This window comes from Larus michahellis, chromosome 11 (genome assembly GCF_964199755.1).
Source record: "Larus michahellis chromosome 11, bLarMic1.1, whole genome shotgun sequence".
Taxonomy (NCBI): domain Eukaryota; kingdom Metazoa; phylum Chordata; class Aves; order Charadriiformes; family Laridae; genus Larus; species Larus michahellis.
This window is the reverse complement of record NC_133906.1, coordinates 9,977,590-9,992,218: the sequence shown is the minus strand read 5'-3', so window position 1 is coordinate 9,992,218 and position 14,629 is coordinate 9,977,590. Positions and strand designations below refer to the sequence as shown.

The 14,629-nt window shown below is 59.9% G+C and overlaps 1 protein-coding gene across 1 annotated transcript in view; it reads left to right on the top strand.

The window, feature by feature from the left end:
* Positions 1–874: 874 nt before the first annotated feature.
* PPARGC1B (PPARG coactivator 1 beta) overlaps positions 875–14,629 on the top strand; it is a 53,327-nt gene continuing 39,572 nt past the window's right edge. The window contains exon 1 of the mRNA XM_074603808.1: positions 875–1,072. Coding sequence (XP_074459909.1) covers positions 989–1,072 — 84 coding nt within the window. The 5' untranslated portion in view covers positions 875–988. The remainder of the gene's footprint in view (positions 1,073–14,629) is intronic.

Below are 14,629 nucleotides of genomic sequence, written 5' to 3'. Positions count from 1 at the left end.
TCCTGTGGAAGGGTGCTTGTGCCCCACTTGTTGTTGCAAGCCCCACAGGGCACTCTGCAACCATGGATGTCCCCCCCACTGGGCCTGGATGTGACCCTCAACTCGGGGTGTATATATCTCAACTCGAGGTGGTCTATGGCCTGTTGAGTGGTGCCTGGTGGTGCTGGGTGCCCCTGCTTTTAAGGGCTGGCACTTCTGAAATGTGAACAGCGGTGACTGAAGTGGGTGCACTGGGTAGGTGTGTGTCACACGGGCAGCTTCTTGTGCCCCCCGTGTGGCTGCAGACCCCACGGGCCACGCTGCAACCGTGGGTGAGCCCCCACTGAGCCTGGATGTGACCTTCAGCCCAACTCAGGCTTTATATATCGCAACATGGGGTGATCTAGGGACTGCTGAGCGGTGCCTGGTGCTGCTGGCTGCCCCCACTTTTAAGGGCTGGCACTTCTAAAGCGTGCACAGCGGTGATTGAAGTGGGAGCACCGGGTGGGTGCATGTCCCGCAGGAACCTGCTGGTGCTCCACGCGTGGTTGAAAACCCTGGGGGACGCTCTGCAACTGCAGATGTTATGTCCCCCCCAACCCGCCTCAGCCCAACATGCTGCACTCAGGGTTTATATACCTCAACTCGGGGTGCCCTAGGGACTGTTGAGTGGTGCCTGGTGCTGCTGGGTGCCCCCGCTTTTAAGGGCCGGCGCTTCTAAAGCGCCCACGGCGGTGGCTGAAGTGGGCGCACTGGGTGGGTGCGTGTCCTGCAGGGACCTGCCTGCGCCCCACGCGTGGCTGCGCACCCCACGGGGCACTCTGCAACGCCGGCTGCCCCCTCCCACCCCCCAAGAGCTCCACCGCCCTTCCCGGCTCCCGCAGCCGGCGGGCGGGGGCTACGGGCGGCTCCGCCCCGCCGGCCGCCCGGCTCCCCGCCGCCGCTGCCGCCGCCGCCGCCGCGCCTGCTGCATGCTCGGTGCCGCCTCAGCTCCAGCCGGAGGTGGAAGATGGCGGAGCCGGGGCCGGATTGCAGCTCTCTGCTCGATGAGGATCTCTCCTCCTTCGTCTTCAGTTACCTCGCTGACAGCCAGGTAGGGAGGGCGGTGGTGGGGGGGCTCTGCTGTCCGGCTCCCCAGCGCGGTGCAAGCCGGCAGACCCTTGCAGATCCTCCGGGCACCTGGGGGAAGAGCCGGTCCCCGCACCCCCCCCGGAGGGGGGGGGGTGCGGGGACCGGCTCTTCCCCCAGGTGCCCGGAGGATCTGCGGGGGTCCCGTTTGCTCCACGGATGCGCAGAGAGCCCTGCCGCCCTCCGCGGCTCTCTCCGCGCCCATCCCCGTGGCTTCGGGGCGGCCCCGGCGCGGCAGCAGCCCCGCAGCCCCCGCCGGCGCTTTTCAGCACCACTCGCACGTGGACTCCCGCGCGAGCCCCCCCCCCCCCCCCCCATCCTTCCCCCCCCCCCCATCCTTTTTCTGCAGGGAATTTTTTTTTGGGGGGGTGGGGGGAGAAGTTGATGGGTTGATGGGTTTTGGTACGCCCCCCCCTCCCCTTTGAAACAGCCTCCACACACACACACACACACACCCACACACCCCGCTGCAAAGGTGGGGAGGGGGATGCCGCGGTGCAGGGCGGCGTGGGGGGGGGAGGGGGGGGGGGTGGGCTCCGCAGGGGGCTGCGCGGTGGGGGCTGATAAGAGCCGGGCTGTGGGATGAGTCATGCCGAGCGTCAGTTACACGCATACGGGCTGGGATCTTGGGGGATGGAGGTTTGGGGAAGGGGGTGGGGTGGGGGGAGGGTAGGGGGGGGTGGTTGGCAGGGAGAGGGGTCTTGGTGCTGCGAGTCGGCGGCTCCGAAATCTGGATGGGCTCCCTTTTGGACGGAGCTGGGGATTAAAATCAGATTAAGGCTCCTTGGCAGCTCCCGCACGATCACGAGAGCGAGCCGTGCTGGCTATAGGGCTTGCATGCTTTTCCATTTTGGGGGGTGGAAGAGAAGCGCTATACAATAAGCCGGGCAGTAGCAACGAGCCGTTGACTGATCTGGAGCACAACCGCGCATTTCCCAGTCGGATTGATGAGGCTGGTGCAAGTGGGAAGAGTTTTCTGTAGTTATATATCACCCCTCCAGCCCTTCACTTTCATAACCACAGATTACAAAATAGCTTCGATTGTGAAGCTAGCACATTCATCCCAACCCTTGCTCTCTCACCAGTTTAGCTCCGGGATTGCAAACAGCCGGAGCGTGTGTGCGGGGACGCAGGACGGGGACTAATCCTGCTGTTTGGGTTCAAAACAAATAAGGTCTCAAGACTCGGTAAATCAGATTTGCCCCTGGTGCGTGTGCCAGACAGAACCAGGCAGGTCTTGCCACCAGCTAGATTGATGTAGTCCCGGCGCCTCTCCTCGCATGCACCAGCTCCAGAGTGCTCCGGCTTGGCATGGGACCCGGGCAGGTTGCTGGGGGGGGGCGCAGAGCAAGGGGGAGGCGGCGGCTTCGGTCGTTAACGAAGAGCTGCTGACAGGTTGATTACAGCAGAAGGGTCAGGAAGGGTGAGAAGTGGGCCGAGAAGATTTTGTAAGCGGTTTGCGTTTTCTGATTTGGACGGATTTATTATTGCTGAGGGAACGGTCGGCTGGAGACGAGGAGGCTGGTTGTGTGGGATGTCATCCCCAGGCAGTACGGCAGGAAAGCTGTGGCACCCCCCGGCCCCACTGCTCCCTGAGCGGGTGAAAGTTCCTTGGCTCCGCTTCCCTGCAATAACCTGCCTGTTCTCCGCATGCTTAACGTGAAATGAAAAGCTCCCGTGATTGCAGCACGCATCTCGAGGCTTGTTGCATTTCGCTTTTTTGGTCAGCGTTTGACATGCCAACCTAGGAATCTTATTCTAAAAAGGGACTGCTAAGGCAGGGGGGAAAAGATCCCGAGAATTGTCATCTTTCTCTAGTGCAAAACCACCATGTTGTGAACATCCCCTGCAAAATTTGGGACTGCGAAATGGCCTGTGGTGAAACAAGACCGTTTTTATGGCATCTCTTAAAATATGGTTTGCTGCGCTCGAACTCTCTTTTTCTCTCCCTCTCCCATCCGTGCGCTATACTGTGGGGAGCGGAGTGGGTAGCGTGCAGAGTTCGTGCTCGTCTGACGTCTGCGGGGTGGATGATGTGCGGAGCAGCAACGGGATGTTTGCAGCCCCGCTGCAGGCTCCCTCAGCAGCGGCGCGCAGCTGGCGTTTGCTCTCCTGCCCCGTGCCTGCTCCTCATAACTGCATTTCCTCTCTGCCCCCACGTGCGCAGAGGGGTTAAAGGCTGGGGTAAAAAGAAAAGGGAAAAAAAAGGAAGAAAAAAATAAAAAAGCCCCCCTCGCTGCTAGCTATGATTTGCATGCATTTGCTTAAGAAACGCCTGAAGTTGTAAGCGCGTGTTGTGCTTGTACCTTAACCTCTGATGAAACTGCAGGGAAGGCTCCAGCCCTGGCTGCTGTCACATGCCTGCTTTATAACTCGGAGCGGGAGGCGGTCCCGGGCTGGCCGCTGACGTCTCTCCCCATTACTACTGTACGAGCCTCTGCTTACAACTGGGTTACTGACTTCTCAATGAAGCCCGAAAGCTGCTTCCGCAAAGTCCCCGGTGCACCAGCACGAGATCAGATTATCCTGAGAGGCTACAATGTCAGGAGGCCATGAGATCACAAATATTAGCCATTTCCTTCGTGGAAATCTTGAGGAACTCTGACTCTCCTCCTCTCTCCCCCGTGCTCCTCCCCAGTCCTTGCTTTCGCAGTAGGTTTGGAGAAAGGTGCAGTTGGGTGCGCGCAGGTGCCAGGCGATCCCTTCTCTCCGGTGGAGGAATCCTTGGGAGGGTTCTCGGGGAGATGGACAGTGAAGGTTTGACATGGATATTTGCATCAGTCCCTTAATTACATGGGCTTTTTCTGAGGATGCCTGCTAACCTCTATTTACATATCGAGGACAGCGATGATTCACATGGTACCTGCATTGCTACAGAAAGAAAATCAGGGTTCTTCACTTGATACCTGCCTTTCTCCTGCCAATTCCTTTTCCCTTTCTAACAACAAAAAAAGGTGATTTTGTTTTGCTGCAACTCCAAACGCGTCATTTCTGGGCCCACTTAATCCATTTTGTGCAACCCTGTGCCGCTCAGAGGTATGAAGCTGGCTGGAGCTGGTTGGTGTGCTGGCACCAGGCGCCGGAGAGTGCCAGCCGGGCAGCTCTGCCCCGAGCAGCGCAGGGCGGCCGGCGACTCTCAGCATCCCTGCGAGAGGCAGGAGCACTTCGACTCTTATGCTTCGATTTCTTTAAAAACCCCAAACAAAGTGCAACGGCAGGAGGGGAAAAACCCCCAAACCAGGCTGCTTTTCAGAGAGATGCTTAAAGATCACATTAACTGAAATACAATATTCCCTCTTTAACTTCTCAGCCTCCTGCTAACAGCTTAATCCATGGACGAGTGCAGAAGGCACAGGGAAGCCCTCGGTGGAAAAGCGGTCCATCGGGTGGGTTATTACTGTTAGTAAAGAAGTGGGGATGCGTCCCTAATTTCTGATAGTCCTTGCTGAGCAGACGGATATTCTGCTTTTTCTGTGGCTTGTCTCTCAAAGATTTTTGGGAGGGGAGTCTGGATGTCTGAGACAGCCCAAGGGCCTGTGCAAAGCGTTATCCTCAGCCTGCCTGCATTTGCTGCAGCGTTGGTCGAAGGGCTGCAGCATCGCCGGGGCTGGAGACCCCCCCTCGCTCCCCGGTGAGGCCCTGCGAGGAGGCTGTGGCGCGGTGGCGGTTACCCACGGTGGCAGTTGGCAGAGGCCACGCGGTCAGTTTGCGAAGCAGGGGGTGGTGGTTGCTGGGGATGCCGGCAGCCGTCCGCGCCGCAGAGCTGGCTGCGGGAGATGGCGAGTGTGGCGTGCTGCTGAGCCTGCTGCTCCGAGCTGGGAGGGAGCGGCGGGAGGGAGCAGCGGCGCGGGGAAAGGAGGGCTGGTCTGAAATCTGGCCCCTTGGAGAGCCTGCCCGCACAGCCATCTGCCTTCACCCCCCGGCTTTTGACCAGACACCCCGGTGCTCCCCACCCTGGCCGGGCTCTGGGGCTGCCCCATGCCATGGGCTTTCCTCCCTCCTGCCTGCACATCCCTGCCCCGGTCTCATGCCGTAATGGAAAGGCACATCTCCAACAGGTGAATAATTAAGGTCTTAACCTAGTGCCTCCAGCAAAGGGAGCTTTGTCAAGGAGACGGATCTCTCTCCCACATTAACCTTTCCAATGTCAAAAGCCTCTTTGTAGTTAGAAACTCCACTTGCTCCAGCACTTCAGCGCTGTCGGTTGTCCAGTGAAAAATGCCTGGGGGATGCCCTTCCTGCCCCAAACCCCTTCCTGGCTTGGAGGAATGGGTCTCGTGGTCCCCAGTACGGGGCTGGGGACGGGGATGCCTCAGGTTTGCTCCTAGCAGGCCATTTGCTGCGCTGCCGGCCACTGCTGCCTGCTGGTCCCGAGGCACAGGAGCCCTCCACGCTCCGAGATTTCTCTTGGAGGGGTTGGGGGCCGGCTGGTGGCAGAGTCCTGTGTTGCCAGCAGGCAGAGTGCCAACAAGGGCATGTTCTCCCCTGGCCAGCACGTGCCAGCACCCACGGGAGCTCAGGGATGTCACCCATCCAACTGGAGCGGAGGTGGAGTGTGGGGACAGCCCGTGCCTTTGCCGCCCGGTGCCTGCAGGGCAAACGCCACCAAAGACACCGCTCCTTCTGCTTGCCCATGGCCTTGGGGAGGTGGCGTCACCGGGGCGAGGGGCACCGTCCCTGCAAGGCACTCTGAGCCCAAGCGCCCCGTGGGGCTCTCCAGCACGGGGGGGGGGCCTGGCTCTGCTGGGAAAGGGCTGTCCCCAGAGATAAGGCTCCGCTGGGACCACACTTGTACTCCCTCGCCACCACCAAGGAGCTGGGGCAAGAGAAGCCGGGGACACGAGGTGCTGGCAGGGCCTCGGTTGGCAAACGTGTTTGCCGAAGGAATCTGCTGCGGGCTCCCGCAGCCGAGCCCCGCTCCATGGCAACCCCGCGCGGGCTTATATTTCTCGTGACTGCTTGGCAGCCTGAAGTGATTTAGCAGAGGGGGAACTTTGCACGCGCCGGAGCCGCCACTGCCAGCACGGCCATGCCGGGCCAACCGCCGCGGTCCCAGCCACGTGGCACTCATCCTCCCTGGGGGACACGGGCTGGGGCAGCACCCCCAGCGCAGGCAGCCGGCTCCCCTGCCCGCATGGGATGGGGAGGAGGGGGCAGGTCCCCACTACCTCTCTGCTGCCTGGAGAGCCACCCCCTTGCCAGCACCTGGAAGAGGATGCTTTAAGCTGCCTCTGCTTGTAGTAACGAGCCAGAGTGTAAAGGTTGAAGTTAATGGGGTGGGTGGTCAGGTGAGGTAATGACCTACTTCCAGGGGCAGCCGCACCGCAGGCAGTGGGTGATGGTCCAGCCAATGCATTTCCTTTCCCTTATCGCTCGTCCGTTTTGCTTTTCAGCACTTTTCCTGAGCTCTGGCTCACAATTTATTGTTTATTTATTTATTGGGTTTTTTTATAGTGCGAGCTTCCAAGAAATGCCGAAGGACTTTGCACAGACCTGGCTGCGCTCAGGGTCTCCTCAGCCCGCTCCTTACCCTGCTCCATCTCGTTGCACCTCCCCAGGGCTGAGCTGCTGCGAATTGCTATGTTAAACCGGTTCTCTTCAGAATTAAGGAAAAATAAAAGCTGGAAGTCTCCTTTGGCCCTCTAAGAGCTGGAAACCCCCCGGGGGGGGTTCCCCATGCGGCAAGTCTGGTGTCTGCTGGTGGGGGGTGTGTAGACTGTGGCAGCCCTGGGGGCTCTTTGGGATGGCCCCATCCAGTAGCCAGACTAACCTTTGATCGCTGCCGGCTCCTGGGCAGCTGTGTGGGGCTTAGGGAAAATGCTTTGCTTATCTTGCAGCCCTGCTGTCCCCAGGCGAAGCCGGTGGGTGCTGGGTCCCTCCCCAGTGTCCCCCGCGCCCCCAGCCCGTGAGCCAGGAGGGCTGTGTGGGGGAGGATGCTCCTCAGCGTCGTGTGCCCCGGGAGCAGGATGAGGATTCTGCTGAAGTATCACAGGAGCTTTTTATATCTGCCTGTGCATCCCCACCCCTCCCACGGCACCCTGCCCACCCAGGCAGCGCACAGGCAGGCGTTTGCCCTCGCAGCTGGGAGCAGGAGGCCTCTGCCCTTGGGGAGGGGGAGCACTGGGGGATGAAGCAGGAGAGACCCCGGTGCGCCGGGAGGGCTGATGTGACACTTCTCCCCTCCCCTGGGACCCAGCGGTAAATGCTTTATATGGATGTTTTTGTGCTGAGGTGGCGGAGGATAAAACGAGTGCCTCCAGGAGCTCTTGCAGCGACCACGGTGTCAGGACAGCGTATCTTTACTGAGATGCATTTTCTAAATTCTTCCTCTGCGCCGCTTCTGCGCCCTGCGGTCGCTGCCTGTAGCAGCGGGGAGCTCGCCGGCCCCACCAGCCCCTTCTGCTGAGCCAGCGCCACCGCTCAGGCTCCTCCGTTCCTCTTTCAGTTTGCAGCAAGTTCATCGCTGCTGTCGCTTCTGCTTCCCTGGCCTTTGTCTAGGGAGGCTGCAGGACCCTGTTTGACGCCGGGCGAGGGGTGTGGGAAGTGTCAGCCTTTCCCGCCGCCAAAAGCTGCCTTCCCCACCTACTCCCCGAGGAACCCTCATTTCCTAATTTTCGTGCGCATCAAGGGCAAGGAAATCCTGTGGCAGGGGGAGATGGCAGAGCATCCCGGCACAGGCTGAGCTGGGGCCGTAGCTGCCGGAGCAGCATGCTGGGGCGGCCGGCTGTGCCGTGCGGACGGAAGGAAGCCCAGCTGCCTCTAATCATGTTTCTTTTCCTCCCTCCTGCCCGGATGAGGGGGGACTGCAGGTTTCGCCGCCTGCAAGTGACAGCTGGGGACCTGGTTGTCCTGCCACTGAGGGGACCCGAGGCTGCAGCAGCCCCAGCTGTCCCTCGACACAGAGCTGGGGTGGAGGGGCTGCTGCCGGCAGCGGGCAGCGTGGTCCCTGTCCCCCAGCCTCGGCAGCCTTCTTGCTGAGCCCTTTCTTGCTTCATCTTTAGCCAAAGTGCCTAGATAGGAGCGAGTCGGGTTATTTTTTTTTAATGAAGAAAGTGCAAGTGTAGCTGTGGGGTGTTTCAGGAAACATCCCAGCGGGACACTGCCATGACCCTTTGCACACACACGAGGCTGACGGGGCTGGGCTCCAGCCGGCCCCGCAGCAGCCAGGCTGGGTTAGAGCAAAGAGCAGCGCTGATTGCAGCCGGGGTGATGGTTTTACACCCCCGCCTGGATAACAGCAAGGAGCTGGAGGTGTAAAACATGGCACTCGCACAGCTCCCCTTGAAGACCAAAGCAGGAGCAGGCTCTGGCATCTCTGTCCCCTGCAGAGGCCAGCCCCTCTGCCAGCATCCCGTCCCCGCTGGGTGCAGGGGGTGGGGTGGTGGCCACAGGGCCGTGGTGGCTGCAGGGCCGTGGTGGCCGTGGACTTTTGGCTCCTCGCGCATGTCCCCGGCGGAGAGTGCGCTCTGTGGGCTCGGAGCAGGGGCAGAGCTGCTGCCCGTGTGCCGGTGGGGTCGGGGCTCTGCCTGCTCTCCGGCAGCGCTGGCGGAGGGCAGGGCAGGACACGGGGACTGTGCGGTGGCTGGTGCCAGGCGAGCCAGCGGTGGCCTTTCCTGCTGCCACACAGAGGTTGCTCACCTGGCACCCAGCACGGAGAGGACGAACTTTGTTCCCGCTCAAGTCCCTCTCTCCTGATTTCCCGGGACTCGCACAGCCTCGCTGCAAACATTTGCAACTTCCATGGCCCTTGGCTTCAAGCTAATTAAACCTTGCATTCCTGTTGACTCCCTTTAAACCGCAGCTGCTTAGCTGCCTGCCTTCCCCCGCTGCTCTGGGGCCTGCCGCCCTGCCTGCGTGAGGTGTGTGCAGCTCAGAGCCACCTTCCAGCATCTTAATGACGGGAGGATTTTAAACCTTCCCTTGAACAGCATAAACCCCAGGGCTCTGCATAGCCGGAGCTGGAGATTTAAACCAACCAGCATCGTTCCTCCTTGCAAGCAGGCTTGCACGCAGATAGTCACGACCTAACCGGGCTAATAATGAAAAGAAAAAACTGCAAATGGTTTTCTTAAAAAGGAAGTTTCTGTCTCTGTGTGGGCCCCACCGGGAGGCGGGAGCATGTGGGTTTTGGGTGATAAAACCCATTTCCCAGGTAACAGAACTCAAGCCTGTGAGAACTGTGGTTTTCTCAGGCTGAAAGGCTGGATGGTATTTGAGCTGCTTTTTTGTTTTGGTCTTGTGGCCACGTCCTTTTAGGAAAGAATAAGTATGTCTATTTATATATATTTTGAAAATGAAAGCACGTGGTACATGTCCCCAGAAACCCTTGTGGTGCATGTTGTCATGCGGTGGGGGACGTGGCTTTGCTGATGACCAGCAACCAACCCTCCCCACCAGCTCGTACCAGCAGCTGAGCTGGGGAGCAGGGACAGCCCCTGCCCTGCAGCCCCGCGGCTTGGGGTGCGCAGCCGTAGGTGTGGGGGACATGCTCGTGCACGCGTGCCGCCCCTCCTGGTGGGACCAGAGAGGCTTTGGGATGTGGAAGTGGATGCAGGAGGAAGGAAGTCGGCTGCTGAGCTGGGGAGGGATGTCGCGGGGGACTGTTAGGACAGACAGTGATGGGAAGCGCTGGAGCTGCTCCGTTTATTTACTTCTGTTGACTCCTCCTGCTCATGCTATCGGTTGTGCTGCCTGCCCTGCCTGCACTGATGGCTTCTCCGTTCCTGTGTTAGCGCTCCTGGGATGGGATGCGTTGGCAGCCCCCATGCCGCTGCCTCCCCACGGTGACCAGGAGCTGCCCATGAGGGTCCGTTTGCCCAGGCTCCCTCGTCCCAGCTTGTGCCGCTCGCCTGCTGCCCCTCTGCCCAGAGGAGCTGGAAACCACATCCAGCTGAGTCAAAAATAAATGAAAGGCAGATTTTCGGGGGGAGAACGTCCCCATCTCTGCTGCTCGCTTTTATGGCCGTGCAAGGACCTGGAAACACAGCTTTCAAGTTTCTCTCTGTATTTATGTAACCCAAACTAACTCTTTTTTGGAAAGAGCCGCTCTGTTGCATTTAGATACCTAAATATAGCAGCTGCTCTGGAGGGAGGATTAGCCTGCGAGTGCCCTGGCGGGTATGGGACCTTTGTGGACGGGTGTTCGGGGGAGTTTAAACCTCTTTTAATCAAGCCGGGAGGGTTATTCCCTTGCCATTAGCGGGCCGGGCTTGCAGCCGTCCCAGGGCAGTGAGGAGCCCGCAGCGGTGACTGGGCTGCCCAGGCTGGTGGGGCAGCAGGAACCTGCTGAGATGCGAACTGCAGGTTTTTTTCTAAACACCTTGATGCCTTTTGAGACCGGAGCCCATCTATGCCCAAACATGCTTTTTGCTAACGTGCTGTTGCCTCCCTTTGGAGGAAGGAGCCGTGCTCCAAGGCACAGAAGCAGAGTTGAGCTACGGGGTAAACCCTTTGGGTCCTGCCCTGCCAAAGGGCCCCACGGGGCTGCGGCACCTCAGGGTGACCATTCAGGGCTGCTGGAGCAGAGCCACAGCTGCGACGCGGGGCTGGGCGCAAAGGCAAGGAAGGGCGAAGGTCCTTCTGCCCTTGGGTGTACGGGGCACCGCAGGCATCAAAGTCCTTTGAGCTCTTTTAGTGAAGGATGTGGGACCAATCCTTTGAACTGACGAGCTGAGGGACGCCCCACAGGTGCCATTTCCCCTTGCCAGGGACGTAACTCCCCACCCTCGGGGGCACTGGGACCCATAGGCTCGGCCGAGATGCAGTCGGTGGCAGGATGTGGGCACCCATGGACCTGCTTCTGCTTCCTGATACAAGACCCCTCATTGCCTTCAGAGTGAGCACAAGAGAGCGGTTTGCCTGAGTGGTCTGACCACCTCACTAGCTTGCCCACATGGCATGGTGGGTTCCGGGGAGGCCTTATAGCGGCCTTCCAGTATCTGAAGGCGGCCTACAAGAAAGCTGGAGAGGGACGTTTTACAAGGGCATATAGTGATAGGGCGAGGGGTAATGGCTTCAAACTGGAAGAGGATAGATTTAGGTTAGATATTAGGAAGAAATTTTTCACTATGAGGGTGGTGAGACACTGGCCCAGGTTGCCCAGAGAAGCTGTGGCTGCCCCATCCCTGGAGGTGTTCAAGGCCAGGCTGGACGGGGCTCTGAGCAGCCTGGTCTGGTGGGAGGTGTCACTGCCCGGGGCAGGGGGTTGGAATTAAATGATCTTTAAGATCCCTTCCAACCTAAACCATTCTATGATTCTCTTGTACCACCTGGGATCAGCAAGGCTTGCACATTGCACCAAATTTTGATGGAAACAGAGTATTTCAGATGTGCACAGGGTGACCCTTGCTTTTGTTTCTTGATGTCTCCAACTGCCCTGTGATGAGGGTGCTGTGGGTCCCTTCTGAGGAAGCGGGGAGCTGCCGTTTGTGTCCGCGCGTGACGATGTCCCAGGGACTTGGGACATGGAGCACATGGTGTGCTACTGGAGTCTCTGCAGCAGCTATTTATAAGTGCATGGAGGGGGCACTGTTGTGTGTCCCCTCTGCTCCTCCCCGCTTTGCAGCGCTGACAGCGAGAGCCTGGCTGCTGCAGGGGCTCCCTGATCTGTCTTGTGATTTGGGCCTTGATGGAGACCTGCAGGAGGATTCCTTATGTTTGCTGCAGGAAAGCAGAGGGTCCCTCAGATATTTGAGCCTTCATCTCTGTGCTTTTCTTGTTGTGTTCTCTGCACACCATGGCTTGCGGGTGCTGGCATGTCTGAATACCTCCCCGTCTGCCTGCTGCCCATCCCTGCCCCACACCGTGCCCTCTGCCCAGCTCGGAGCTGTGCAGCCTCGGACCACCTCACCCTGGAATGCAGGCTCCACCGGGCCAGGAGCCACCTGGCTAAATGGTGGGACCCCCGGGGAGGTGTCGGTGAACACATGCATGCTGGCTTCACACGGTGCCCTTGTGCAACCTTGCACGACGGCCTCTCATCTCCTATCACACAGGCAGGGACCAGGAAGGTTCGGCACTGCCCAGTGGCAGCCCCACTGGTCCCTGCTGGGGGCAGGTGGCCCTGGGTCTGAAGGAAGGACCCTGCCATTTTGGTGATGCTGTCCTCAGGGCTGTGTCATTTGGCCCTGGCAAGGTGGAGGTGAAATAGAGAAGGTAAAGGCTGCGCATTGAAATGGGAGGAGGCAGTGCTGGAGATCCGGCCGGAGGGCTCGCAGTGTCCCCAGGATCCCCGAGCCGCTCCAGCAGATGGCTGCAGCCCTCCCGCCCTGCTCTAAGGAATACAAATGTGCAGCAGATACGGTTACCCAGCCCCGAGAGCGGTGTTAGCTTTCATTTAGATCGATATCCTTGCCTGCCTGCATCTGAGGGAGCACTCAGCTGGCAACCCAAGCCCGGCCAGGAGGAGACACCCGCCAAGCCTCTGCTGCCCGCTCCAGACCCTGCCTGTCCGTCTGTCCGTCTGCCTCAGCGTGGAGGCAGAGCCAGCGCCAACCGCAGCGCTGTTGCCGTGCTGTCGGACTCCGTCATGCGTAAAATGTAATAAATAGGGCCATAAGCCTTTTACGAAGTCTATTTCCACTCTTGGATCCGGGATTTAATGCATGGCTGCTTAGAGAGGCTGAGGATTTCAGGGGTCAGCAAGGCTAATTGCACTGCTGGAATAAAAGGGCGCACGGCAGGATCCTGTGCGCGGGCGGGAGAGGGTGCCGGGGGTCCCGGCCGCCCGCCGCGCTGCCCCGGCCCCGCGCGCTCCCTGCCAGCAGCCTGGGGACACAGCGACCACGCGTGGTGGCTGGGCAGGACCAAGGCTGGTGGCTGGGTGGACACGGTCCCCAAGGAGCGCTCCTCGGCTGGGCGCCGGTGGCTTTTGGGGCTGGGGGAGACCATGCTGGGGGGGCCAGCTGGGGAGTCATATGCTGCAAGTGTTCGGTTCCCCACTGCTCTGTGGTGTCCCTAGACGTCTGACTGAGCACATCTGGCTGGAGCGCTTGATCTTAGGTTACCTGGAAGCCAGGGAATGCTTCCATGGGGGCCGAGGGCCGGTGAGGGTCAGGGTTGTCTTCGGTGCAGGCTGGTACTGCCGGGCTTGGCTGGCCCCAGTGCTGCAGTGGGGGCGTGGGTACCACGATGCCAGGCTGCCCGCTGTGCCGGCTGGCCCTGACACCACAAGTGAAGGGGTGTGTGTGCTCGGAGGTGGTGCCGCCGGGGAGACAGCCCCACCAGGAGTGGCAATGCAGTGCCAGGGCGAGAGCCAGGGGCGCAATCCCGGCTGGGTGCTCCAGTGCTGGATGTGCGCCCGGCCAGCACGGGGCTGAGGTCGGGACCTGGACTGCGCTTTCACGGAGGTGTCAGGGAGGAACCGATGGGATGGGCAGGCTCCACTTCTCGGGGACAACAGGCAGCCAGCACACGTCCTGTGAGACGAGGGGGACCCAGATGCCCGGAGGCTCCCGGGGCTTTGCCTTGTGCCAGCCATCCGCGCAGAGCTGGCAGTGCTGTGCCGCTGGCCACGGCAGACGGAGGACGCCAGCTCCGCTCGGTTACTTTCCTGGCTGATCCCGTCATCTCCATCTCACGCCAAGTGCTGAAGTCGTCATGGAAACCGGCACGGCGGCAGCCTCGCCAGCAGCTCCCGCGCGGGATCCTCGGTCTGAGCGCCTGGCCGGCGCTGGTCTGCCGCAGCGGTGGCGGGTGGCCGGCTCAGTCGGCCACTTGCTGCTGGTCCTTGTTCCTCGAGGGCATCAGTCTGCTGCTGGGCTCCAGCGATGCGCACGCATGGTTGCTTCCCTGGCATTGTAGCAGGGCCCGATCCATTAGCATTCACCAATCCCAGAGAGAGCCCTGCAGAAAGCACAAGAAAAAGCCCTATAGTATTGCTATTAATAGTACCTGTTCTCAAAGTTATCTTGAGCAGCACCGTTCCCACCTTCATTCATAACAGCCATCGCAGGGGCCTGATTCTTCTCCCTGCTGCCTAAGTGGCTTTGCGGTAACCCCGACCTCCCGGGGTGCTCCACTCACCGCGCGCTTCCACCGCTTGCCAGCGTTTCATTTGGCTGTGGAAAGGAATGGTCTGCAAACCTTTCCCTGCAGTGGGAAATGGAGAGGGACTTCTTTTCCAGGGTTAATTTTTCTCTGGTGACCGTAACTCTGAACTCTGCTTTCCTTTGCCTCTCCTCCCACGTCGCTCCTGTCCAGCGGGGCTGTGTCGTGCCAAAGGCTTTCTCCCTGGAGCATCCCTGCTGGAAGCCCACACTGGTGCTGGGATTTTGCTTGATCAGTGGAGGAGGCAGTGCCTGAACTTGACTGTTGGGGATGGAGTATTTTCCACTTCTGTTTCAGTGGGTGTTTTCATAGGTTTCAAGCTATGGTCCTCTGTTCCCAGCATCTTCCATCTTCAGAGCTCACGCAGACTCCTGGGAGGGTGCAGGGTTTTGAAAGGGCTTTGAGGATTCATGGGTTCAGCCCACCACTTTGAGGCAGCATCTCCTACCACTGCCAGGGAAAGGCTTATTTCTCC